At 56.4% G+C, this 25,060-nt stretch overlaps 1 protein-coding gene across 5 annotated transcripts in view; it reads left to right on the top strand.

Annotated features, from left to right (window-relative positions):
* Positions 1-25,060, top strand: part of EHMT1 (euchromatic histone lysine methyltransferase 1) — an 86,757-nt gene that overhangs the window by 10,601 nt on the left and 51,096 nt on the right. For all 5 annotated transcript variants that reach the window (XM_080668442.1, XM_080668443.1, XM_080668444.1 and 2 more), the window contains exons 2-3: positions 20,260-20,326; positions 21,224-21,780. In XM_080668442.1, the coding sequence (XP_080524568.1) occupies positions 20,260-20,326; positions 21,224-21,780 (624 nt within the window). The remainder of the gene's footprint in view (positions 1-20,259; positions 20,327-21,223; positions 21,781-25,060) is intronic.

Here is a 25,060-nt window from a genome sequence, read left to right as displayed (position 1 = left end):
GTTGGTCTCCTCCCCGTGGAGTCCAAGGCTGGTGTTTAGGCTGAGGGCGTGCTGGTGGCTTCCTCAGCCTCGCTGTTGGCCTGTGTCCTGAACCCCGTGAGCACGGGGTGGAACAAACGCCATCATGTGGCGGGGAGCGGCTGGGGCCCCACACTCAGCTCGTGTGCCCTCTGCTCGCCTCCACATAGAAGCCCAGACAGGCCCCGTCATGTTTCTTTGCGGGGTTCAGTAACAGCAGGCGTTTAACCAAAGGAAGCAGATTGCAGTTGGGGGGAAATTTTCTTACTGTATGACACAATGCTATGGGAAAATGCACGTCATGTGTATATTTTCATACATGTCTCCGGTCAAGCAGGGCACATTACCAGAACCACGTCAGCCCCCTGGGCCTTCTGGTCTGCCCGTACTTCCCCGGGGTAACTGCCGTCTCGGCTTCTGATGCCGCGGCCGGTTCTGCCGGTTGTGAACGTGGTAAAGGCTGCCATGCAGCGCGCTGGGTCTGCCTTCTTCCGTCAGCATCGCATTGGGGAGGTCGCCGTGGCCCTCGAGTGTTCCTTCTCCCTGCTGTGCCCTCCGCTGGAGCAGCGCCTCTTCCTGCACGGTGCTCTGTCCGTGCGCCTCGGAGCTGTGTCCAGGGTGGGGTGTTCAGGCAGAGGTGAGGTGCACATCCTTGGTGTGTCTTTTGGAAGACAGGCACCCGTTTCTGTCGGGGTGTACCTCGGAGCGGGCGCTGAGTCACAGGACGTGCGTTCGTATGGGGGTGGGGGCCTGTGCCACGTCACCAGTGTAGGCGTGTCAGCTGCTCCACATCTTTGCTGACACGTGGTGTTGTTTGTCCTTTTGTTTTAGCCCTGTCATTCTGGTAGGGGTGTTGTGTGTTTCATTTTGCATTTCTCCGGTGACTAATGATGTTAAGTGCCTCTGTGCTTTTTGGTTATTTTTGTCTAGTCACTTTTGGGATGGGCCTGTGTGATTGATTGATTATTTATTTATTTATTGACAGAGAGAGCGAGAGCGCGAGCATATGCAAAAGAGCAACATTGATTTGTTGTTCCTCTGATGTATGCATTCATTCGTTGATTCTTGTATGTGCCCTGACCAGGCATTGAACCGGCAACCTTGGCGTAGCAGGACGAGGCTGTGACTGAGCTACCTGGCCAGGGACTGTAGTAACTTCTTGTGTGTGTGTGTGGACCTGCCACCTGTCCTCCACAGCAGACGAGCGTTTTGCATCCCTCTGTGGTGTGTGAAGGGTCCAGGCTTTCCACACATTGCCGGCACTTGTCATTAACCACCTTTTGGATAGTAGCCATGCCCGTGGGTGGGAAGTGGTTTGATTGGGAGTTCCCTACTGACTAATGATGAGCATTTTTGTTTTTAATATGCACTTGCTTTTTTTTGTTTTGTTTTGTTTTTAAATATTTTTATTGCTTTCAGAGAGGCAGGGTGAGGGGGAGAGAGATAGAAACATCAATGATAAGAGAGAATCATTGATCGTCTGCCTCCTACACATCCCACACTGGGGATCGAGCCCGCAACCCAGGCACGTGCCCTGACCGGGAATCGAACCGTGACTTCCTGGTTCATAGGTCAGTGCTCAACCACTGAGCCACGCCGGCCGGGTGATGTTAAGCATTTTTTATTTGCTCATTGGCCAGTGGTGTATCATCTCTACAGAAATGTCTACAGAAATCCTTTGTCCATTTCAGTTGGATCGTCTATTAGTTGTTGAATTGTAGAGGTTTCTTACATTTTGAAGGGTGTAGGTACAAATCCCTCACAGCACATGATCACCGAGTGCTTTCTCCTCCCATTCTGCGGGGTCTCTGCTTTGTGGACAGTGTTCTTTAAGTGCGAACGTTTTTAGTTCGATCGAGTCCAGTGTGTCCGCTTTGCTTGCGTGTGCTCTTGGTGCCGTAGCTAAGGCCGCCTCTGAGGTCCGGAGTTTGGTTTCCCAGCGCTTTGTGGGGGAGCGCTTCCATTTTGTCGAGGGTCCGTGTTGATCAGGTTTTCATATGTGGAGTGAGGGAGGGTTGTTTGTTCTTTTCCAAGTGAGGATCCAGTTGTCTTAGCACTGTTGGTTGAAAAGACTGTTCTTTCCACATTGAATTGTCGTGACACGTTGGTTGTAAATCGGTGGCTATAAATGTTAGGGCGCATTTCTGGACTCGGAGTTCTGGTGTATTGGTTTGTCTGTCTGTCCGTATCCAGGGCACACTGTCCTGATTCCCTTAGCTCTGCAGTAATTTTTGAAGTTGGGGAAGTAAGAGTCCACCAGCTTTGCTTTGCTCTCCTGGGTCTTTTTTATTTACTTTGTTTTATATGTTTATTGATTTCAGAGAGGAAGGGAGAGGGAAAGAGAGAGAAACATCAATGACGAGGGAGAACCATGGATCAGCTGCCTCCTGCACGTTCCCTACTGGGGATCGAGCTGCAACCTGGACATGTGCCCTGACTCGGATGCAAACCATGATCTATCTCCTGGTTCATAGGGGACACTCAACCACTGAGCCACACCGGTCAGGCTTCTGGGTCCTTTTGCAGTGTGTGAATGGCATGCATGTGACAAACCCCAGTTCCCTGCAGGGATCACTGCTCTACTGGCCACTGAGCCCTTGTGGCCTGTAACCGCCCCCAGGGAGCCTGGAACCGGGACCATTTCCTAATAGGCCGTCCAGAGGGAACGAACAGAGCCCGTCTTAGCCAATTAATTACACCAAGGTCACAATTACAAGGCAGGACCCTCAGGAGCTCCCACTCCCTTCCTGGAGAGATTAAACATACTAACCTAGATCCTGGCTCAGAGGCAGGCTTACTAGTCTTATGACACCAATTTTTTAAAAATATATTTTTTTTATTGATTTCAGAGAGGAAGGAAGAGGGAGAGAAAGATAGAAACATCAGTGATGAGAGAGAATCATGGATCGGCTGCCTCCTGCACCCCTCACATTGGGGATCAAGCCCGCAATCCGGGCAGGAGCCCTGACCAGGAATCGAACCGTGACCTCCTGGTTCAGAGGTCAGTGTTCAACCCCTGAGCCACGCCGGCCGGGCATGACACCAATTTCTAACCCAGGCTTCTCCCGATACTCGGAGAAAACTTCAGAAGCTCTCTTTAGAGCCCCCTACCTCTACCTCAAAAATAAGAATAAGAAAATAGAAGTTGGGGGGGGGGTGTTGGACATTTTAGCAGTGGTTGTGGTGGGTAGGTGCACAGCAGCTGAGAGGAGCCATGCCGTGTTCTGCCCCGCTCCGTGTCCAGTGCCGTCGGGGACGGGTTCAGCTATCTTCCAGACTCGCGCTGACACGGTGGCCTGGTCGTAGGCCCAGCAGGGGTCATTTATTTGTGTGGCTGGGACCGGGAGTGTGATCATCATGACAGCGGCCGTTGGTGTTTTTCCATTGGCAAATGGGGTGTATTAGAGTCGGGTGCTCTCCCAAGTGACTTATATGGGGTTTTCCCTTTAATGCTTACAACAACCCTACAACCAGGTGGGGTGACTGTCCCAATTTCTCCCTTTCTCAGAAGGGGAAGAGGAGGTGACCCCAGGCAGTCTGAGGTTTGACCTACAGTGGGCACAGCCAACAAGTAGAACTTCTTTAAGAGTCAGAGAAGCAGCTCGACTCAAGCTTGCTGCTCGCACAGTCTCAGCTGCACACCAGGGCGCTCCGCAGTGTACTCTGCCAGGCCAGTCCGGAGGGGCAGCGCCCCTCGGCCGCGAGGCCTCTGGCTGCCCGCACCGCTCACCAGGCGGCTTGTAGGCCCGCCGCTGCTTTGGTCTGACTTCCGGCTCCGCTGTGGCTCTGTCTGCCAGGAGCTGTGTGAGCGTCCTGCGAGCGATGCCCGTTGCCTTGTGTGGAGACCCTGGCTAGCCCTGGGGTGCTTCCCTCCTACTGCGTGTTTCCGGTGTCCATTTCAGACCCTTCACGTAGCTTTAGAGACGGTGTGAGTGGCAGACACAGGCGGACCGCTGCCTCCTGCTTGTCCGGTCCTTCTCTGTCACTCTGCCGGGGCTGAGGCTGCAGGAAGCTGCCTGGGCCTCGCTCTCCAGGGACCCACTCTGGCGATGGACAGCTGGGTCCTTCCAGAAGCTGTCGGACAGGCCATTTGGTTCATGTGCCAGGAGGTGGGCTGCTTGTCTCCCGTGAAGGACGCTGCCGGGACTAGTCGAGCACGAGCTTTGGGTGGACCTCGGCTTTAATTCTCGGGCGTGCACCTGGCATTGGGACTGCGAGGTCATGACGCCCGCGCAGAATGGTTTCCCCAAGGGACCGCACCGGCATTCCCACCAGCAGGCTGCGAGCCCAGCTCCCCGCACCCCAGCAGCTCCCCGCACCCCGGCAGCTCTCAGGCGGCTCTTGCTGGCGCAGCCGTCCTGAGTGTGAAGTGGGCCTCATTGTGTGTGTGATGGTCCGTGAAGCTGAGCATCTTCTTATGAGCTCATTAGCCATTCAGACACTTTCTTTGCAGGAATTCAAGTCCTTCCTTCAGTTTGGTTGTCTCTTTGTTGCTGATCATGAGAGATCTTTCTATGCAGGCGCACCTCCATCTGTTTCGCTCCGCTTTATGGCACCCAGAGGTGTCGTGTTTCTTTTACAAACTGAAGGCAGGACCCTCCACCAGCAAAAAGATTTTGCCTCCTTTATTGTGGTACTTGCTTCATCTAGGGCAGTGGTCGGCAAACTGCGGCTCGCGAGCCACCTGCGGCTCTTTGGCCCCTTGAGTGTGGCTCTTCCACAAAATACCACGTGCGGGCACGCAGGTATAGTGCGATTGAAACTTCGTGGCCCATGCGCAGAAGTCGGTTTTCGGCTCTCAGAGAAATGTCAGTCGTTGTCCTGTTGATATTTGGCTCTGCTGACGAATGAGTTTGCCGACCACTGGGCCAGGGCATTTACTTGGTTGGCATACAGTTGCTTCTAGTGTTCCTTTCTAACCCTTCTTAGAGAGGGGTAGCAATGCTCATCTCTCACTCCTGACTTTTCAGTCTTTCCTCTCTTTCTTGGTCAGTCTAGCCAAAGGTTTGTGAGTTATGTTGAAGCTTCAGAGAAGTAACTTGATTTTGTTGCTACTCTGTTGTTTTTTTTCTTCTCTATTTCACTTACTTCCACTCTAATCTTTTTTTTTTTCTTTTCTATTTCTTTTGCTTGCTTTGAGTTTAGCTGCCCTTTTTCTGGTTTCTTAAGATCGAAGCTTAGGATCTTGGTTTAAGTTCTTTTCTGATAATGGGAGTTTAAAGTGATACATTTTCTTCAAAGTGCTTTAGCTGTGTTATTGAATTGTGTCCCCCAAAATGATATGGTGAAGTCCTAACCCTCCTACCTCAGCATGTGACCCTTTTTGGAAATGGGGTCATTGCAGATGCTTTCAGATGTTGTACTGAGTAGGTGGGCCCCTAGTTTAATATGACCTGCGTCCGCCTAAGGAAGGAGAATGAATGCCTGTGAGCACAGACACACACAGCGCAGAGGGAAGGCGATGTGAAGATGCACAGGAGACCACGCCATGTGCCTGGAGGGATGTACGTACCAGCAGGAACACCAGGGAGACCCTGGAGGGGCAAGGAAGACACTGCCTAGCGCCATCAGAGAGCATGGCCCCGCCGACACCTTGGTCTGGATTCTGGCCTCCAGAACCCTGAGGCAGCGAACTTCTGTGTCCTCATTCACCCGGTTAGGCACTCCGCTGCGGCAGCCCCGCAAACTAAATCCGCCGCCTCCTAGAAGTTTTGAAATGTTGTGTTTTATATATTTGAGTTCAGACTATTTCTCTTTCCCCTTGCGATCCCTTTGACCCGTGGCTTATTTAGAAGTGGGCTGTTTAATTTCGAAATACTTTGGTATTGCCCAGATTTCCCTGTCGTGTTGACTTTTGATGTAATTTCATTCCGGCCATGCGTTGTTATTTGTGTTTTTGTTGCTTTTTGTTGTTGTTAATCCTTACCTGAGGATGTTTTCCTATTGATATTTATAGAGAGTGGGAGGGAGGAGGAGAGACGGAGAGAACCATCGATGCGATGGGTTAGGGCAGGCTTTACCTTCCATTTGTTTAACCGTGTTGGTGTTTTTAATGGCTCAGACCCTGCTCTGTCCTGGGGAGTGTTGCCCAGCGCCGAGCGGAATGTGGCGGGCTGTGCAGCGGTCAGGGTCGGGGCTGCTCCCGGGGCAGGGGTCTTGGTCTCTGGTGTTGAGTCCTCCGTACGCTTCCTTACTTCCTTTTAGTTTTTCTGCTGGTTTCTGACAGCAGGGTGTTGGACTGTCCAACTATTACTGATGGTTATTGGTGAGTTTTCTTTTCTTTTCACTTTTGTCCGCTTTTGCTTCATGCATGTGAGGCTGTCCTGTTAGTTCGGTGTGAGTTCCCAGGAGGTGTAGCTCCCGTTTGGCCCCTGGTTGTGAAATGCCCCCGCTCGGCTCCGGCAGGGTTTCTGTTTGCAGGTCCGTTTTGTCTGTAGCCGTCTGGCCACTTCAGCTCTCTTATGGTTTCTCTCTGCGTTGTGAGCCTTTTACTTCTGTTTTTCAATCTGAGGTGTGTCTCTAGCAGACACCTAATCAGACCATATTTTTAAAAAACATATTTTTATTGATTTCAGAGAGGAAGGGAGTGGGAGCGAGAGAGAGAAACATCAGTGATGAGAGAGAGCCATGGATCGGCTGCCTCCTGCACGTCCCACACGGGTATCGAGCCCTCAACCCGGGCCTGTGCCCTGACCGGGAATCGAACCCTGACCCCCTGGTTCATAGGTCGACGCTCAACGACCGAGCCACGCCGGCCGGACTACTTCCATATAATCCAAAAGTAGGGTTGTTTTTGTTTTGCTGTTTGCGTGAAGTCTGAGGGCACTGTTTAAAAACATGGCCGCCTGTAAGAAAAGGACTCCAGGTGTCTGCTGTTTTGTAGTCAGAGCTGCAGCACGGGCTTGCCTGGGGGGCCGGCACAGCGGTGAAAGGGAGCGGTGGCCGCACGTGTTTGCATGGCGGGTCCTCACGGAGGAGCCTGGTCCGCGGGACGTGCCGTGTGGGTGCCGGGCTGTGCCGGTGAGTTTCTTAGGACAGGCTGGTCAGGTGCTCCGGTGCCCTGAGGTGTGGCCTCTGACTCCGTTCCGAGGTCATCTGTCCGTGTCTTGTAAACAAAGCTGAACCTAAGAGACACAGGGGAGCGATTTGTGTGGGGGGTGAGCTGTTACTGATGGTTCTGTGGGGTTCTCCGCCATTTTTAGGGCATTGACAATTGTGCAAATGGTTTCCTTCTGAGAAACGAACATTAGTTTAGAATGTTTGTCCACCTGAGGGTTTCAGATGCACCGTGGGCCCCCCGCGGCACGCTCCCTGCCTGGAGCTGCCTCTATGGCAGGAAACGGTTGCCGCTGCTGAGAAACGGCCCCTGAGCATGCCCGGGCGCCTTGTGCCCGCCGTTGGCTGCGGATGGTCTGCGCTGCGTTGGCCGGAGCGAGCAGCGCTCACCGGGAGGCGTGGATGGAGGTCCACGCGGGAGCACGGTGCTTCGCCCCCTTCCCCGTCAGCCCTGTATGCAGGCGCTCCAGGCCGGTGTGGCCTGGGAGGTAGGGCCGCCTCCTGCCCACGCCACCCTCCCCGTAACCCTGCTTTGCTGGAGTGGGGAGTGGGGAGTGGTCCCCCCAAAGCTGCAGCGCTGCGAGCTGGGTCAGGCTGGTCGTCCTGGAGGGAAGGAGCTCCTGACTTCTCCAGTCGGGCTGCTGGGGACCCGCTTGTGCTCTGCTCGACCCGCTAACAAGGCGCCCCTGTTTTCTCCTTCCCTGCCCCGGTGGCCCCGGTGGCCTCGGTGGCGGTGATGGGCGGTGGTGGGCGGTGGTGGGCGGTGGTGGGCGGTGGTGGGCGGTGATGGGCGGTGATGGGCGGTGATGGGCGGTGATGGGGAGGCTGGGAGGGCACGAGTGAGAGGGAGCAGGCGCTGGCCTTGTCACTCACAGTGCGGGTCCCTGTGCTCCCTGCAGGCTGCGGAAAAAGGAGTCTGTCACCCCGGGGCACTGGCCCCCCCCCCCACGCACCAGGAGTGCCCCTGGAAGGCGGGGCCTTGCCCATTGGGAGCCGCGGGCACTAAGGCTGTGGGGTGGCCTGTCCAGGCCTCCGAGATGGGATTGGGAGACGCCATTTCCAGGAATGAGAGAAGGGAGGCTGTGACAGAGGCAGAGACCTGAGGGACACAGGTCGCACTTGGGCGTCCATTCCCTAGAAAAGCGAGCCGGGGGGTAAGCGAGTGGCCGACGTGTCCTGGGACCCGGTGAGGGGCATGAGGGCTGTGGGCTCAGCACTGGCGAATAGCAGGGGTGGCGCCTAGCCTGCGGGTTCTAGACAGCGTTCTTGGCACAAAGGGCGGGGCGGGAAGGCCACCCTCCGAGACCTGAGGAAACTCCGGCTCCGCCAGGGAAGAGGAAGCGGGAACAGCAGGGACGGCTCTGGGCCTGCTGCTGGGACCCTGGCTGGCTGGCGCTGCTTTGAGGGGCGCTGAGAGGGACCACTGAACCAGGGGTGCAGACGGCGTGGACCCCTGTGATGTACACGGCAGAGGGGTTGATGGCCCCCAGCTCATAGGGAGCATTTGCTTCCATCTTCTGAAAAAAAGAAAATGCTCTCGGCGGAGAGGGTTCCCCAGGCCTTAAGGTCGCCCCTGTGCGTCCCCAGGTTCTGGCCTCCATCTTCCCTGTTTTCGCCCTCCCCTTCACCCCGCTTCCCTCTCTTGTCTCTTCCCCTCCCTCCATTCCTTCCCCCCTAGATGAGAGGTCCTTCTGTGGAAAGCGGCGGGCGGCGGGGGGGGGGGGGGGGGGGTGGGCAAGTGAGACCATTGGCAAGTACGGACAGCAGCCTGAGGTGGGGGCAGAGGCAGGGCCGTGGGGAAGGCAGGGCCATGGAGAGGCCTCGGTTCGCTTTTCATCTTAAGAGAAGTTCAGAGATGGGAGTTGTTGGCGTTGGAAGATCATCATCTTCTGCTTTAAGTGGGGTGAGTCATCTGTGGATCATGGATTTAGAAGAAAGAACACCAGAACCAAAATGAAAAGTTTAAGTGAAGAAGGTTGTAGTGAGTTTTACAGTTAACGTGTTCGGTCAGGCATCCGTCTCCTTCTAGAGAACTCCAGGAGGAGAGGTGGGCTGTCAGGCTGTTGATCAGCGGCCTGGCCTTCTTGGCGGCAGATGTGGTAGGAATGTGGCTGTAGAATTGGCGATGCTCAGCGGGTTTCATGGCATCGGAAAAGAGCCCGTGCAGACCCTCTCACCCTGAGAAGAGCCTCCTGCTCAGCGCTGTCCCAGGTGCACTGGGGACGCCAGGAGGTCCACTTCCTGTTAGCATCTCCCACGCACAGACTCGCTTTTACAAGGAGCAGAGAGAGTGCTGGGAAGGAGAACGCTCACAGCTGCTTGATAGGCTTTCGGCGAGCACGTTTATCCTTTCCTGCCGTGGAGAGTGGTGCGACCCGTGGGGATGCAGCCAAGCTGGAGGAAGGGGTGCCAGCAGGGGACATGGTGGTGGGTGCCAGCTGTTCACCTCTAGGCGCAGGATTGACATGGGGCTTCTCGTCCCCTTCTAGAAGAGGAATATTTTTCCCTCCCTCCCTCCACCCACACACCTACCATCCACCCATCCATCCACCCACCACCCACCCACCATCTACCCATCCATTCATCCATCCATCCACCCACGATCCATCCACCCACCCACTCATTCACCCATTCACCAACCATCCACCAAACCACCATCCATCCATCCATCCACCCACCCACCATCCATCCACCCACCCACCCATCCACCATCCATCCACCCACCATCCTTCCACCCACCCGCCCATCCACCATCCATCCACCCACCTATCACCCACCCACCCACTCATTCACCCATCCACCCATCATCCACCAACCCACCATCCATCCATCCATCCACCCACCCACCATCCATCCATCCATCCACCCACCATCCATCCATCCATCCACCCACCATCCATCCATCCATCCATCCACCCACCATCCATCCACCCACTATCCATCCATCCATCCATCCACCCACCATCCATCCATCTACCCACCATCCATCCATCCATCCATCCACCCACCATCCATCCACCCACCATCCATCCATCCACCCACCATCCATCCATCCATCCACCCACCATCCATCCACCCACCATCCATCCATCCATCCATCCACCCACCATCCATCCATCCACCCACCCACCATCCATCCACCCACCCACCATTCACCCACCATCTATCTACCCACCCTCCATTCATCCATTCATCCCCCCACCCACCCACCATCTATCTACCCATCCATTCATCCACCTACCACCCACCCACCCACTCATTCACCCATCCACCCACCATACCCACCCATCCACCTAGCATCCATCCATCCATCCATCCATCCATCCATCCCATGTTAATTACCTATTCTATACCAGGATTACTAGTCTGAAAACTTGGGTAAGTCAGTGAACAGAGCACGAGAAATCCAGAACATTTCATCATGCTAAAAAGAAACTTCACACCATCCATGTCACTCCCCATTTTTCTCCTGGTAACCCTTGGCAACCACTAGTGTACTTGGTGTCTGTGGATTTGAATGTTCTGGGCATTTCATGTAAATGGAGTCATGCACTACATGGCCTTTGTGACCGGCTCTCACGCCTTGTGCTGTCTCCCAGGTGCGTTGGGTTTTGGAGGGGTCAAGGGGTCGGTGTTGACCTGGTTCACTGTGGGGGGGCACACTGCTCACTCATTCGGCAGCTGGCGGACACGGAGGCTTCCTCTGATGCTGTGAACATGCCAGCATCGTCTTTCCTAACAGCGTGAAAAACACGTTCCCCGTTTTGTGGGTTGGCTTTTCGCTTTCTGGAAGCACAGAAGTTTTTAGTTTGGATAGAAATCCAGTTTATCTTCGTTATTTCTTTTTTATATATTTTTTTTATTGATTTTTTACAGAGAGGAAGGGAGAGGGATAGAGAGTTAGAAACATTGATGAGAGAGAAACATCCATCAGCTGCCTCCTGCATGCCCCCTGCTGGGGATGTGCCTGCAACCAAGGTACGTGCCCTTGACCGGAATCGAACCTGGGACCCTTCCGTCCACAGGCCGACGCTCTATCCACTGAGCCACACCGGTCAGGGCTCTTCGTTATTTCTTAGGTGAAGATGATATTTGATCAGACTTAGAAGAGGGAAAGGCGTGAGTTGTGGGGTGAGAAAACACACCAACAGCCCTGGGCTGGGACGGGAGGCCGGCCGCCGGGTCAGGTTGAAGGGTCCTGGGGTCAGCTGTGGGGTGGGCTGTGAGCTCCGCTCCGGCTGAGACAGAGTGAGGGTTCGCACAGCTGTACCCAGGCACTCTGGCTGCCGGTGTGTGAGGGTGCTGGGAGCCGGTGGGATCGGTGCGAGGCTTACGGCCTGCCCGCTCCCCACCTCTCCTCCGCTGACTGTGCCCGCACCTGGGGGCCGCTCTCCTGGCCTGCTGGCTGGGCTTTCTCCCCACCTGCAGCCTCCTCAGAGCCTCCCATCCCCACGCCTGCTCCTTCCCTCCTCCCTCCCCTCTTCCTCCCTTCTCCCTGTGGTGCCGGCAGGCCTCTGACAGTGGGGCTGGACCACCTGCAGCTCCTCTGCTTTGTCCTCGCCCACTGTTTGTGCCTCCGCCTTCCAGACCCCGTGCCGCTGTGGCCCCGTGCGGTGGGGCAGCGGTCCAGTCAGCCCTCCCCGGTCCCCCACGTTGGCTGCCATGGCTCCGTGGTTGAGCATCGACCTATGAACCAGGAGGTCACAGTTCGATTCCCGTTAGGGTACATGCTGGGGTTTCAGGCTTGATCCCCAGTAGGGGGCGTGCAGGAGGCAGCCAATCAGTGCTTCTCTCATCATTGATGTTTCTCTCCCTCTCTCTTCCTCTCAGAAATCAATAAAAACATATTAAAAAGAAGTCTCCAGTGTGATGAGGAGCGTGGTCTTCAGATGATGAGGGGAAAGGGAACACGTTGCCCCAGTTTCTCCGCTTAGGCGAGTCTGGTGGCCACCAGGTGGCGCCGTTGCCCTTGTGAGCCACAGCTGGTCTCCAAGCAACGGGGCCGTGTTGCCAGAACCGCCTTTTGCCCCTTTAAGGTGATCTGCTGTTAACGCACAGAAAGTGCTGAACAAAGGGCCGTCTTCTCACTGGAGAGGGAGACCCTCGAAAAGATGGGGCTCTTCCCAGCGGCCAGGTGTGGAGCACCTGTACTCAGTGCTGCGACCTGGCTGTGCACCGGCCCTCGTCGGGCCGCAGGCTCCAGCGCTCTCTGCGGCTGCTTTCATGTTCGTGGTGTCGCACACAGGACTGCTGCTCACGTTACCCTTCGGTCTGAAAACTGGAGTCGGCTTCTCCCTTTTCCTGGTGTAGAACTCCGACCTCCCAGGCTCTGCAGAGGGCAGGTGCCCGCGGGAGAGACAGGCTGTGTAAGCTGCGCCCGCGCCTGGTGCTAAGCTGTGGCCCTGAGGGTGGGCCGGGCACCGTCCTGAGATGGGGTCACTCCCTGTTGTGTGGGCCGTGCGCCTGGACTGCTCCTTGGCCTCGGAGCCTGGGGCTGCTCCGTACACATGGGCAGCAGGCGGCTCGCAGTGGGGCTGGGCGGGGCCGCCGCTCCGCCAGGGCTGGGGTGCAGGGAGGGCCTGTCTTCAGGGCGTCTGCACCCAACATTGCCAGTGTTCTAGAACTTCTTTCTCACATCAAACGTTTTAAGGCTGCTCCTCACGTCAGTAATTGTGCGAAGTAGGTATCAGTGGAGAGGAGAGAAATGACAAAATTACCGTGAATCTGGTAGCACTGCCCACATGGAACATAGCTCGTCTTTGTGGTGACTTCGTGTTCGCTCGGTCCCGGCGGTGCTGAGAGCGCCTGTGAGTGTGTGGGTCCTTCCCTGCCTCGGTGTCCTCAGGGGCCTGTGAGTGTGTGGGTCCTTCCCTGCCTCGGTGTCCCCAGGAGCCTGTGAGTGTGTGGGTCCTTCCCTGCCTCGGTGTCCCCAGGAGCCTGTGAGTGTGTGGGTCCTTCCCTGCCTCGGTGTCCTCAGGAGCCTGTGAGTGTGTGGGTCCTTCCCTGCCTCGGTGTCCTCAGGAGCCTGTGAGTGTGTGGGTCCTTCCCTGCCTCGGTGTCCTCAGGAGCCTGTGAGTGTGTGGGTCCTTCCCTGCCTCGGTGTCCTCAGGGGCCTGTGAGTGTGTGGGTCCTTCCCTGCCTCGGTGTCCTCAGGGGCCTGTGAGTGTGTGGGTCCTTCCCTGCCTCGGTGTCCTCAGGAGCCTGTGAGTGTGTGGGTCCTTCCCTGCCTCGGTGTCCTCAGGGGCCTGTGAGTGTGTGGGTCCTTCCCTGCCTCGGTGTCCTCAGGAGCCTGTGAGTGTGTGGGTCCTTCCCTGCCTCGGTGTCCTCAGGAGCCTGTGGTGCCCGTGGATCTGGAGCAGAACGACCTTGTCCTGGAACTGCCTGGAGCCCAGAGTCTCTGGCTTAGGGTCAGGAGAAGGGGGCGAAGAGGGAGGGGCCCGTGAGGAGAACGTCTGAAACCCGTCTTTTCTCAGAGGCCCTGGTCTGAGTCCTGAGGGGAGACCGTGGACACCACAGCCGCGTTCCCTTGTCAGTGGTGGAGCCGGGCAAGCCACTGCCCTCAGCAGGCGGAGCTGCGAGGAGCCGGTTCGGAGCTCAAGGCAACGAAACGGGCCTGGGGTCCGCCGGCACCTCTCACAGACCAGGAGGACGGGAGAACTGACACGCACCGTGCTCTCCCAAGCCCCTCCCGTCCCGGTGCCCACACTGCAGCCCACCCACACTCTCCTGCGGGGCGGACACCCCAGGACCTCCTGACTCAGCTGGGCTTTTTCTTTCGTCCTGTCCGTCTTTCCATCCAGTCTGAAGAGCACGTTCAGCTCAGCGGGCCTCGCTGGGCAGGCAGTGCTCTGTGCCGGCTGTGAGTGCCTGAGGCATCTGTTGATGCCAGGGGCCTGCACTTTCTACTTCGTCATCACTGTGAAGGGTGAGGGGCCTGCAGAGATGGGCCAGTGCGGTCCCCGTTTTTTAGGGCTCCCCTGTAAGGAGACGGGTGAGGCGGGTGCAGCGCAGCAGGCGGGAGCTGGAGAAGCCGCGGGGCCGGCGGGCTTGTGGAGGAGGTGGGTCTCCAAGGCTGAAGCTGGAGGAAGACAGGCTGTGGCTGAAGGCTCAGGCCTTGCTCAGGAATTCAGCAGCTGGGGGCGGTGGAGTCGGGGGCGTTGGGCGGCCAGAACACGGTTGGGTCACGTTAGGGGTCAGCAGACTTTTCCGTGAATGGCCAGGTGTGTAGGCCTCAAATTGTCTGAAATGCATGTTCTTTTTTATTTCTGTCAGTTAAAAATGGACAAAAATGATTCTTAGCTTGTGGGAATGTGGGTGTGGGCTGTTAGGGCAGAGGGCACCTACCCACCCTGGGCCTGCCCCGTGGCAGCGCCCTCAGTGCTGTGAGGAAGTGTGAGCCGAGCTCACGGTCATGGGGACCCTGGGTGTTTTTAAGAGGACGGTGGTAGGATCACGACTCTAGGAAGAGAACTTAACTGCAGAGCAGATGTGAGACTGACAGGGAGAGGCTGGAGGTAGGGAATGAGTTAAGAGTCTGTCCGTGATACTGAGACTTCGGGGGGATGAACGCCTCTAAAATAAGAAGGTGGCAGTGGAGTGGGGAGGAGGCACAGGCTTGGGGGCTGTGGGGGGAAGCTGGACGAGGGCGTGCATGGGCCGCCACAGCCGTGGTTCCAGCGGCTGGAAAGAGGAGTGTCTTTCCTGCCCGATGGGTGACAAGGAGAGACGGAGAGCCGTGTACTCTCATCCGCAGTGTGAACACCGGCCAGGACACGCGGGGTGTTCACTCGAGGTGGTAGGATTGTGGGTGATTTTCACTTTTTCTTGTTTGTATTGACACCCTTTCCCCATGGCATTGGCTGGAGCCCCCAGGGTGTGGGCCAGCATGAAGCCGAAGCAGCAAGTGGGACCTCCTTGCCTGGGTCCCAGTCTTACAGGAAGAGCATTGAGCATTTTTCCAAGAGGCACTTTATCAGGGTGAGAGGTTTTTAATCATGAAAGGATTTTGTCATATGCTTTTTCTGCACCTATTGACATGGTCATTGTGATTTCTGGCCTGTATTCTATTAATACTCGTTACATTGATTTTCAGATGTTAAACCAACCTTGCATCCTGTCGTTTTGTTAATATGTCTTGGACTTGCTCTGTTTTCTGTGTCCTACTGTTCTCACAGAATGAGTGGGAAGTGTTTTCTCTTTGTACCAAGCCGTAATTACTGGTGGGGTTGGGTGTGCCTACTGGCCATTTGGGAATGCCTGTTTAATTCCTTTCTCCAGCTTTGTGTGTGTGTGTGTGTGTGTATTTTTTTTTAATTTGTAGTTATTTGTCTCTTCCTTCTAGAGTTGAATAACATTAGACCTATTATACTAGCCACGTGGTGGGGCCCTGTGTGTGAGAGGGAGCTCACAGAGGATGTGAGTGCCCCACAGTGGGTCTCTGCAGCCTCTGCTCTGAGCTGGATTCAGGTGGGTACTAACACCTGGGTGGCATCCTAGTCCTGCAGTCTGTCAGTTACATGAGTATATTCGCACAGAACCATGTTTGGATGGCTATACACAAGCTAGAGTCCCGGTGCACAAAAATTCGTGCACTTGGGGGTCCCTCAGCCCGGCCTGCACCCTCTCGCAGACCAGGAGCCCTCGGGGGATGTCTGACTGGCTTAGGCCCGCTCCCCGCGGGCCCTGCCCCCCGTGGGCCCTGCCCCCCGCCAACTGGTCATTCTGCCATTTGGCCGATTTGCGTATTAGGCTTTTATTATATGGGATGTTACAGTAGTTGGCTTATGAGTGATTTTCACCTTTTAGTTTTTCCCAATTCCCCTTACTTAAATTTTAAAACTGTAGAGTAAGAAATAAATGAATTTTTCTTTTGAAAACCAAATCCTGTTCAGGCAGGATCTACCCTACCTTCTCTAATCCTCTCCAGCTCTGCCCACAGCTTCTCTCAGGGTGAGTCTGGGGGACAGCCTTCCAAAAATACATAGGATTGTGCTGTATATGATTCCTTGTTTTTCTGTCCATAGAATTGTTTTTCTTTTGGAATCCTGTCAAACTTAGTAGAAAAGTTGCAAGTATCATGAAAGGTTTTCTGTGATCCATTTGAGATTAGGTTGCCTCCTAGATGCCCCGTGACTCCTAAATAATGTCAGTGTGTTTCCTGCAAAGACACTTACTGAACATAGCGTAGCCTCCAACACCAGGAAGATAATATGTGTTTTTCAGAAGTATGTTTATATACCATGCTATTAGGATTATTATGCTACTAGAGGCCCGGTGCACGAAATTCATGCACGGAGGGGGGTGTCCCTCCGCCCAGCCTGCACCCTCTCCAATCTGGGATCCCTCTCACAGTCCAGGACTGCTGGCTCCCAACCGCTCGCCTGCCTGCTTTCCTGATTGCCCCTAACCGCTTCTGCCTGCCAGCCTGATCACCCCCTAACCACTCCCCTGCCAGCCTGATTGATACCTAACTGCTCCCCTGATGGCCCGATTGCCCCTAACTACCCTCCCCTGCCAGCCTGGTCACCCCTAACTGCCCTCCCCTGCTGGCCATCTTGTGTCCACATGGGGGCGGCCATCTTGTGTGTTGGAGTGATGGTCAATTTGCATTTATCCCTTTATTAGATAGGATGTGCTCTTTTTACTGTACAAATGCCATTTCCTATTGTATTGTTGCATATACATCACTTCTCTCTTTTAATGTAGTCCTTCCTGCCCTGACTGGTTTGGCTCAGTGGTTAGAGCGTCGGCCTGCAGACTGAAGGGTCCCAGGTTTGATTCCGGTCAAGGGCATGTACCTTGGTTGTGGGCATGTACTGGTAGGGAGTGTGCAGGAGGCATCTGATCGATGTTTCTCTCTCCTCGACGTTTCTATCTCTGTCCCTCTCCCTTCCTCTCTGTAAAAATCAATAAAATATATTTAAAAAAAAAATTAAGTAGTCCTTCCTAATTGCATTGGTTTCCTTAAGGAAGTGCCTGACTGCATCTGAATGGCTAGGTGGGCCCCTCCCAATCCCCCCCACCCCCACCCCCCATTTTTCTTTATTGTGATAAAATGTGCTTAAACATACATTTTCATCATTTTAACCGTTTTTAAGTGCTGTCCGGTGGCGTTGAGCATTTCTCGGTGTTGCACAGCCATCATCGCTGTCTAAAACATTCCACCCCCCAGGAACTCTGTCCCTGGAGAGCTGTCTGAATCGGCCTGCCCGTCTGCCTGCCTGTTTACCCGCCTCCCATGGAAGCAGGCCTTCACAGGCTCTGTCACTTCGTGTCGCTTATCTCACTTAGCATGATGTTCTCACGGTCCATCCATGTTGCAGCCTTTGCCAGAACTTCACTCCTTTTTCTGGCTGAGTACTACTCCGTTGTCTGTGTGAACCACATTTTCTTTCTCTGCATCTGCTGATGGACACGAATATTTTTCACCTTTTGACCACTTTACAGAGTCTGCTGTGAACATTGGTGTGTAGGTGTCTGTTCCAGGGCCTGCCTTCAGTTCCTTGGCGTGTGTACCGAGGAACGGCGTTCTGGGTCATTTGGTAACTCTGTAAGAACGTTCTGTCCCACGGCAGCCGCATCCTTGTGCATTCCCACCAGCCCGCAGGAGGGTCACAGCTTCCGCACGCCTCCCGCACCGATAGGCCCAGCTTCCCATGGCAGCCGTCGGGGCGGGGCGCCGCTCGGTGGTGCGTGCGATGGGCCGGTCCGCCCCACAGCCGTCCTCTCCAGTTGGACCGGCTCTCTGCCCCCTGGGTTCTGGTGGGTTCATTCCTTCTTCCCGAATACGGGAGCTTTAACTTCCTTCTCTTGCCATGACACATACATGGAGCACAGGTCACTGAAAGCTCACAGGAACACGCTGATTCTGTGGAAATGCAAAACAGGCAGCTCTAACGGGGAAGGCTGGCAGAACTCGAAGAATTTGGAACGGGCAAAGTGAGAATCGTGGAAACATCAGGCGCGTTTACGGCTCAGGTGCCAGCGCGGTAGGGAGGCGCCTTCTGTCGGCATCGTCATAAAGGATTGCTGTGCCTCGACAGTTCCCATGGCTGCTTGTCACTAATGGTCTTTTCCAGCCAGCTCCTTTCCTGCGAGAGGAGTTTGTTCAAGAGGGAAAAAGCCGGCCGCGTGAGAGCCGGGCAGACGGTCTCCAGAGGGGGCAGGTGTCACCAGAACTCCATTTTGCCGTAAGCCAAATCGAAGCAGTCGCACTATCCAGGCCCAGAGGAGACTGATGTGGAAGCTAGAACGTCGGCGTATTGTGGTGGGAGGAGATGTGTGTGACTGTCTCCGCTTCGAGGACAGCACACTCCAAGCCCACGTGAGCCCAGCCTGTCCGCACAGCCCCCGGGACAGACGCCTGCTCTCGCTGACTCGCACCCTGGCCCAGGCTGGGCTTGTTTCTGCGCTCCGCAGCGGAGAGGCAGCCGATAGCACCGCTTCCTGCTGAGGGGGGGGGGGGGGGGCGTACTTTCCCGGGTTCCTGGTACGTCCCGGGTTCTGGGACCACATGGCCTCAGGGCTTGGGCCAGGCGGTCAGGGAACGGGGGCGCTGGCAGGGCAAGGCCTCACTCGCTCAGGGCCTGAGGGCCAGGCCCGGCTGTGCTCGCCCACCGGGCACAGGAAGGAGAAGAGCGCTGGCAGTGGTCTGTGGCCATCTGCAGCCGTGGTGCTGGCTGGCTATGCCCCGGGGGCCAGCACGTCCCAGGGCAGAGGGGCTGGCTTTACTGGCCTGTGAGCCGAGCGCTGGGCCGGGGCACCTGCAGGCTGGCTCATGTGCACCCCTGGTGGTTGGTGCTGGCTCTGTGGCCGCTGACCAGGCGTCCCAGCAGCCTCTCCTGTGGTCTGGGCTCCTCACAGGGTGGCTGTGCTAATGTCTGTGCCCGGCCTCAGACTCGAAGGAGCGGACGCTGGCCCCGCTGCCGGGCCAGGCAGGCGCAGTGGCCCATCATGGAAGCGCCTCTCCGGAGCGGCGTCGGCATGGCTGCTCGCGGGCCGTGGGGAAACGGGGCCGAGAGACCTCTGTCCAGACGAGGCAGGAGGTGGACCCTGGTTTTCTTCTTTGCAGACAGGGAAGGGTTAAGTAGCAGATGAAAAGGGAGTTTGTTCCCTTAAATGTAAATTATGGGGCAACTGTATATTGTGTTTTCCAAATTTAGGACCGACTCCTTTTTCTGCCAAGGGAAGAAACAAAAAGACAAAAGAGGAAAAAGGAAATCTACCAGATATTGAAAGGGCTCATTCTTTCTCTCCCAGCCCCTTGGACAATTAGCTAGTGAATTGCTGGGTTGGGAACAGTTTACAATTAGGGAGCGGGCCGAGAGCGCGCTCCGTGGCAGAAGTGTCCTGGCCTGGAGGTGCGTCCGTGTGTGAGCGCCCGCTCGGCGTGGGCCACCCTGCGCTGTGGGCAGCGCTTCTCCGGGGACGAGGCCAGCTCTGGCCCAGGCCGCGGGCGGTGGCGTCTAAAGCAGAGTAGCCAGGGGCGGCTCAGCACTCGGCATCTGGCTTTGGCTAGAACCACACATCTCGCTTTTGGGGAGAAAAGGCCCTTCTCGCCTGCCTCCTGTGCTGCTGCTGGACGTGGCCCAGCGGAGGAGTCAGTGACACAAGTGTCCCGCCGTGGGTCACGCCTTGGGTGCTGGAGCTCTCAGTGGGGACCTGGGGGCTGCATCCGCTGGCCCCGAGGGGCACGGCACTCCCCTTCTTGTTTGTGGCCACTGCGGTGGCTGGAGGGCCCGGGGAGAGCCTTCAGCGGCATCAGATGTCTCACCAGCCAGAGGCTGACCTTCCCGGGCACGCGTTTGTCTCCCAGCCATTCCAGGAGGCCGCCCCGTGGGCCGGCCCTGGGTGACCCCGGGTGACGTCACTCACCATCCCTGTAACGTGGGCTGTTGGGCGTGTGAAGCACGTGGTGGGTCCCTGTCACAGCAGAACACACTCTGACATCGTGGTGTGGCGTGTCAGCCACGCACGAGCACCCTGCTTGGTACAGTGGCTCCACAGCCCAGGGCCGTGCGCCCCTCACTGTCCTGACCCTCCTCCTGCAGGGCCCGCTGTCCAGCCACCCACAGGGAACTGTCACCTGGGACACGGTTTGGGTTCAGGACCCTTCCGAGAAGTCATGGTGGCGACTTGCTGGCCTGCCTTGCAGGCACCCGTCTGACAGTTGTTTCCCGTTCGCAGGCAGTTCCGGCCAAGGGGGAGGCCAGGCAGGACTGCTGTGTGAGGACCGAGCTGCTGGGAGAGGAAGGTAAGGTGGGTCCGCCCGTCCAGCTTCTCCTCTCGCCCCTTCCCAGGCACGCAGGCGCACGCAGGTCTAGGGAAAGAAAAGCCTCATCAGAGAGTGGAAAGCAAGCCCTTCAGGTCCACCCCGAGTAGCGAGACTGAGCGGTCATGGGCCTGTTGCTGGCAGCTTCATTCACGTCCCTCAGCCGATGCCGCTCAGGGTGCTGCACGGGGACAGAGCTGGGTGCACGGGTGCTCCCGCCAGAGGACACACTGTGTGGCTCTCGCAGCCACACGCTGACGCGGCCCGCGTCTCGGACCCGATAAAACCAGAGGCTGGGGAAGCACGCCCTCCCTGCCTCCCCTCGGGGCCTTTTCTCATCGCAGTGGTGAGTGAGGCCAGGGACTCCCCCCACGTGGCCCTGAGCTGAGGCCGGGAGCCGCCGGACGTGTCCGCAGCAGCCAGCCACGTTGCATGCCCCCAGCTTCGTCCTCGCCTCCTGCCCATGTGGCCTTGCCTTCTTTGACATCACCATCCTGGTGGTTCTGACTTGCACTTCCCCGATGATTTTTTTTTTTTTTTTTAATATCACAGAGAGGAAGGGAGAGGGATAGAGAGTTAGAAACATCGATGAGAGAGAAACATCGATCAGCCGCCTCCCGCACACCTCCCACTGGGGATATGCCCGCAACCAAGGTACATGCCCTTGACCGGAACCGAACCCGGGACCCTTCAGTCCGCAGGCCGACGCTCTATCCACTGAGCCACACCGGTTTCGGCTCCCCGATGATTTTGAGCATCCTTTCATGTGCTTATTAGCCACTTGTGTGTCTTCTTTGGGGAAAGATCTGTTCAAGCCGTGTGCCTGTTATTAGAATTGGTCGCCGGTGTTTGTAGCGCTCTGACTCTCCTCTGTTGCAGAGATCTCTATGGCGGCCGATGAAGGCTCCCCCGAGAAGCCGGCAGGAGACGCCCACGTGGCTGCAGACGGGGCCACCAACGGGTCCTGTGACAGGAGTGATACCAGCAGGCATGTCACCCCGGCTGAGCACACTCAGGACAACGCAAAAGTCAGCCCCCAGGAAGGTCCCAATAAACTGACCCGGATAGCGGAGAACGGGGTTTCAGAAAGAGACGCTGACGTGGGGAAGCAGAACCACGTCCCGGCTGACGACCTCACGCAGACGGCCGTCATCGGGAGCAACGGGTACTTCCTGAGTAAACCAGCCCTGCAGGAGCCGGCCCTGCGGGTCCCCGGCGCCTTGGCACCCGCCCTTCCCGGTCATGCTGCGAAGACTCTGCCAGGAGCGGCCGGCAAAGGGCGGACTCCCAGTGTGCTCTCTCAGCCGCCGGCCGCCGCGCCAGCCAGGCCCGGGGAAGGGAGCAAGGACTCAGAGGACAAGAAGCCCACGGCCCTGGGCGCAGATGTCAAGGTTCACAGGGCTCGGAAGACCATGCCGAAGTCCGTCCTGGGCCTGGTAATGCGCCCGTGGGGGGCGGGGGGGCAGGGGCAGCGCCCTTGGTCCTCTGTTTCTGTGCCGTGGCGGGAGGGAAGCAGGGGGGCAGGGGCAGCGCCCTTGGTCCTCTGTTTCTGTGCCGTGGCGGGAGGGAAGCAGGGGGGCAGGGGCAGCGCCCTTGGTCCTCTGTTTCTGTGCCGGGGCGGGGGGCGGGGGGCGGGCAGGGGCAGTGCCCTTGGTCCTCTGTTTCTGTGCCGGGGCGGGCGGGGGGGCGGGCAGGGGCAGCGCCCTTGGTCCTCTGTCTCTGTGCCCTGGCGGGCGGCCGTGCAGGGAGGAGGGCAGCACGTGGGTGGCCGCCTGCAGGCTGGGAGGTGAGGAGATGCTGCTCACGGTTGGAGGGGTAGCGGGGCCCGCAGCCTGCTCTCTGGGCCCTGCTCGTGGCGGTGCCCGTGGCCCGGAGTAAACGCGTCACAGACTCCACCCAGCTCCGAGCCCACCCCATCTCCCTGGGAAGAGTAGACAGGAAGTGGGTGGGTCAGGGCCACAGGGTCTGCGGGAGGGACGAGGGACCGCACTGAAGACACGTCCGGGTCTCGGTCCCTGCACCCAGCCAGCCGCTGAGGGCTCGGTGCTGGGAACAGGCGGCCCGTTCTGATTCACGCCGAGCCAGCTGCCTTGGCTGCTGTTACCACGTCTGTGAGCCCGCATGCCCGTGCTCTCTGAGTGCCCGCAGGGCTGCGTGCTCCCGTCCTGTGGAGTCGGGTTTGTGGTCAGGTCCCTCGGATCTCGTACAGGCCTTGCTGGGGGCACCTGGTGCCAGTCTGTCCCTCGTCCACCGGTCCCTGTGCTCTCTCTGGGCGGCCGCCCTGTGGGCCGAGGCCCGGCTGTGCGTCTGCTCAGCGCTGGGAACGGGCTTTGTGCACCGCTCTGCCCTCGGACGGGCGTCCTCTGCCTTCTCGGTGGCACCTCGCCGCGTTCCAGTTTGGACATTTTTGCTGGCCATTTCGTCGATGGATATTTTTCATGTTCACAGCCGCTTTTCTCAGTGTTCTTAGTTACATTTTGTATTATTCTTTTTATCTCATTTTTGTTAATGCTCACTTGAGGATATTTTTCCATTGATTTTTAGGGTAGAAGCGAAAAAGAGAGAGAAACATCTATCAGTTGCCTCCCCTCCGCACCTCGACTGAGGATTGAACCCGCAGCCTTTGGGTGCAAGAGGCGATGCTCCAGCCCACGGAGCCGCCCAGCCAGGGCCTGCTCACATTCTCGTCTGGACCTGAGCTGCCGTTTCTCCGGGTTGGTGCGGGAGCACAGTTGCAGGGTCATGTGGTAATCGGAGGTTCAGTTTTATAAGCAGCTGCCAAGCCACCTTCCAGACGATCCGTGGCATGTCCACCCCAGCACGGGCTGCACAGCCCACTTCCTCCGCGCCAGCGCGGGCGTGCCGCCGTTTTAGTTTTGGCTGTGAGACCTCGTGTGTTTAATTCTCTGCACATGTTGGTGGCCCGTGTGTGTCCTTCCGGGAGGCGCGTCCACGCCCCTTCCTGGGTTTCACCTGTGTGTCTTGTGAACGCCGAGGCTGTGGCAGGAGCCGGGGCCGGGCCTGCATCGGTAGGCTCCCTGGCCTGTCGGTGTCTTCATGCTCTCAGAGGGGCCGTGGGGAATTCTTCCTTTTCATGAGGTCCAGCCAGCGAGGAAGCTCCGCCTCTCACAGCTAACGCGTTTGGTGTCACGTCCAAGGGCTCTCACGAGCCGTAGGTCCCCCGATTTCTCTGATTCTTAGGAGTTTTTTACTCTCATGTGAACTTCAAATATAGGACGCATTTCGAGTTAATTTTTGCATTAGGTGTGAGGTTTAGATGAAGTTCATTTTTTGTGCCTACTTTTTTTTCTTGGCCCACCATTATCAGTTTGAAAATGCATGTGAGAACTTTTACATCACTTATTTAATCTCCTTGAAATTATACTTCTATTCCACTCCTTCTTCCAGGTGTCTATTCTACCATGTTTTTATCCTTGAGGATCTTTTGTCACCTCATCAGGTTTTTCTAGGGAAAGAAAGCAATTTGAAATTCAATACCAGGAGTGTCTCTGGCCACAGGCTTCTGTGTCAGCTTCATTTTGGATTGAGTTATTATGATGATTAGTATGCAGTTGGCTGCAACACATCATTTTGTTGGAAATTCCTGTACGTTCTCCGGCTGGTCAGTTGTAGGAAAAGAGTATGGAAGGGTTTGAGGCTTGGAAACTGATTTCCTGAAGGAAATCAGCCTGGAAACTGTGTGCTCCTTGGGGCCCCTGTGGAGGGAGGAGGAAATTACGGCCAGGATGGGTGAGGACCGAGGGCCCCTCGGATGTGGTGCCCTCTTGCTTTAGACTTGGCCTCTGCTGCCCTCAGGATGGCCTGCTCCCCACACTCAGTTCTGACTTGTTTGGTTTTCTTTGGAATCTGAGCTTTATTGAAAATTGTGGGTTTTAAAAAAAAAATCCTTGATTAGAGAGAGAGAGGAAAACATCAATTTGTTGTTCTATTTATTGATGCACTTGGTTGATTATATATAATGTATATATATATTTTTTTAATTTTTTTATTTTTAGAGTGGGAGAGGACGATAGAAAGAAACATAAATGAGAGAGAAACATTGATTGGCTGCCGCCTGCATGCCCCCTATTGGGGATCGAGTCTGCGACCTGGGCATGTGCCCTGATCAGGTGTTGAACCAGTGACCTCTTGGTGCATGGAATGACACTGAACCATCTGAGCTACACTGGACAGGCATTGGTTGATCCTTCTTTATTTAACACACACACACGCACACAACACACTCACACACACAACACACACACTCATACACACAACACACACACTCACACACACACAACACACGCACACAACACACACACACTTTCTAGAGGGCCGGTGCACAAATTCATGCACCAGTGGGGTCCCTTGGGCTGGCCTGTGGGATCGGGCTGAAACCAGCTCCGACATCCCCTGAGGGGTCCCGGATTGTGAGAGGGTGCAGGCCAGGCCAAGGGACCCCACCGGTGCACGATCGGGGCTGGGGAGAGACGTGGGAGGTTGGCCAGCTGGGGAGGGACCGCGGGAGGGCTCCATGGTGTGTCTGGCCCGCCCGATCGGCGGACCCCAGCAAGCTAACGTACCGATCGAAGCATCTGCCCCCTGGTGGTCAGTGCACGACATAGCGAGTGGTTGAGCTACCTTAGCATATTAACGCTTTGATTGGTTGACCGGACGACTGGACACTTAACACATTAGGCTTTTGTTATATAGGAT

This window comes from Plecotus auritus (genome assembly GCF_963455305.1).
Source record: "Plecotus auritus genome assembly, chromosome: 5".
NCBI lineage: Eukaryota > Metazoa > Chordata > Mammalia > Chiroptera > Vespertilionidae > Plecotus > Plecotus auritus.
This window is presented reverse-complemented; position numbering and strand designations above follow the sequence as displayed.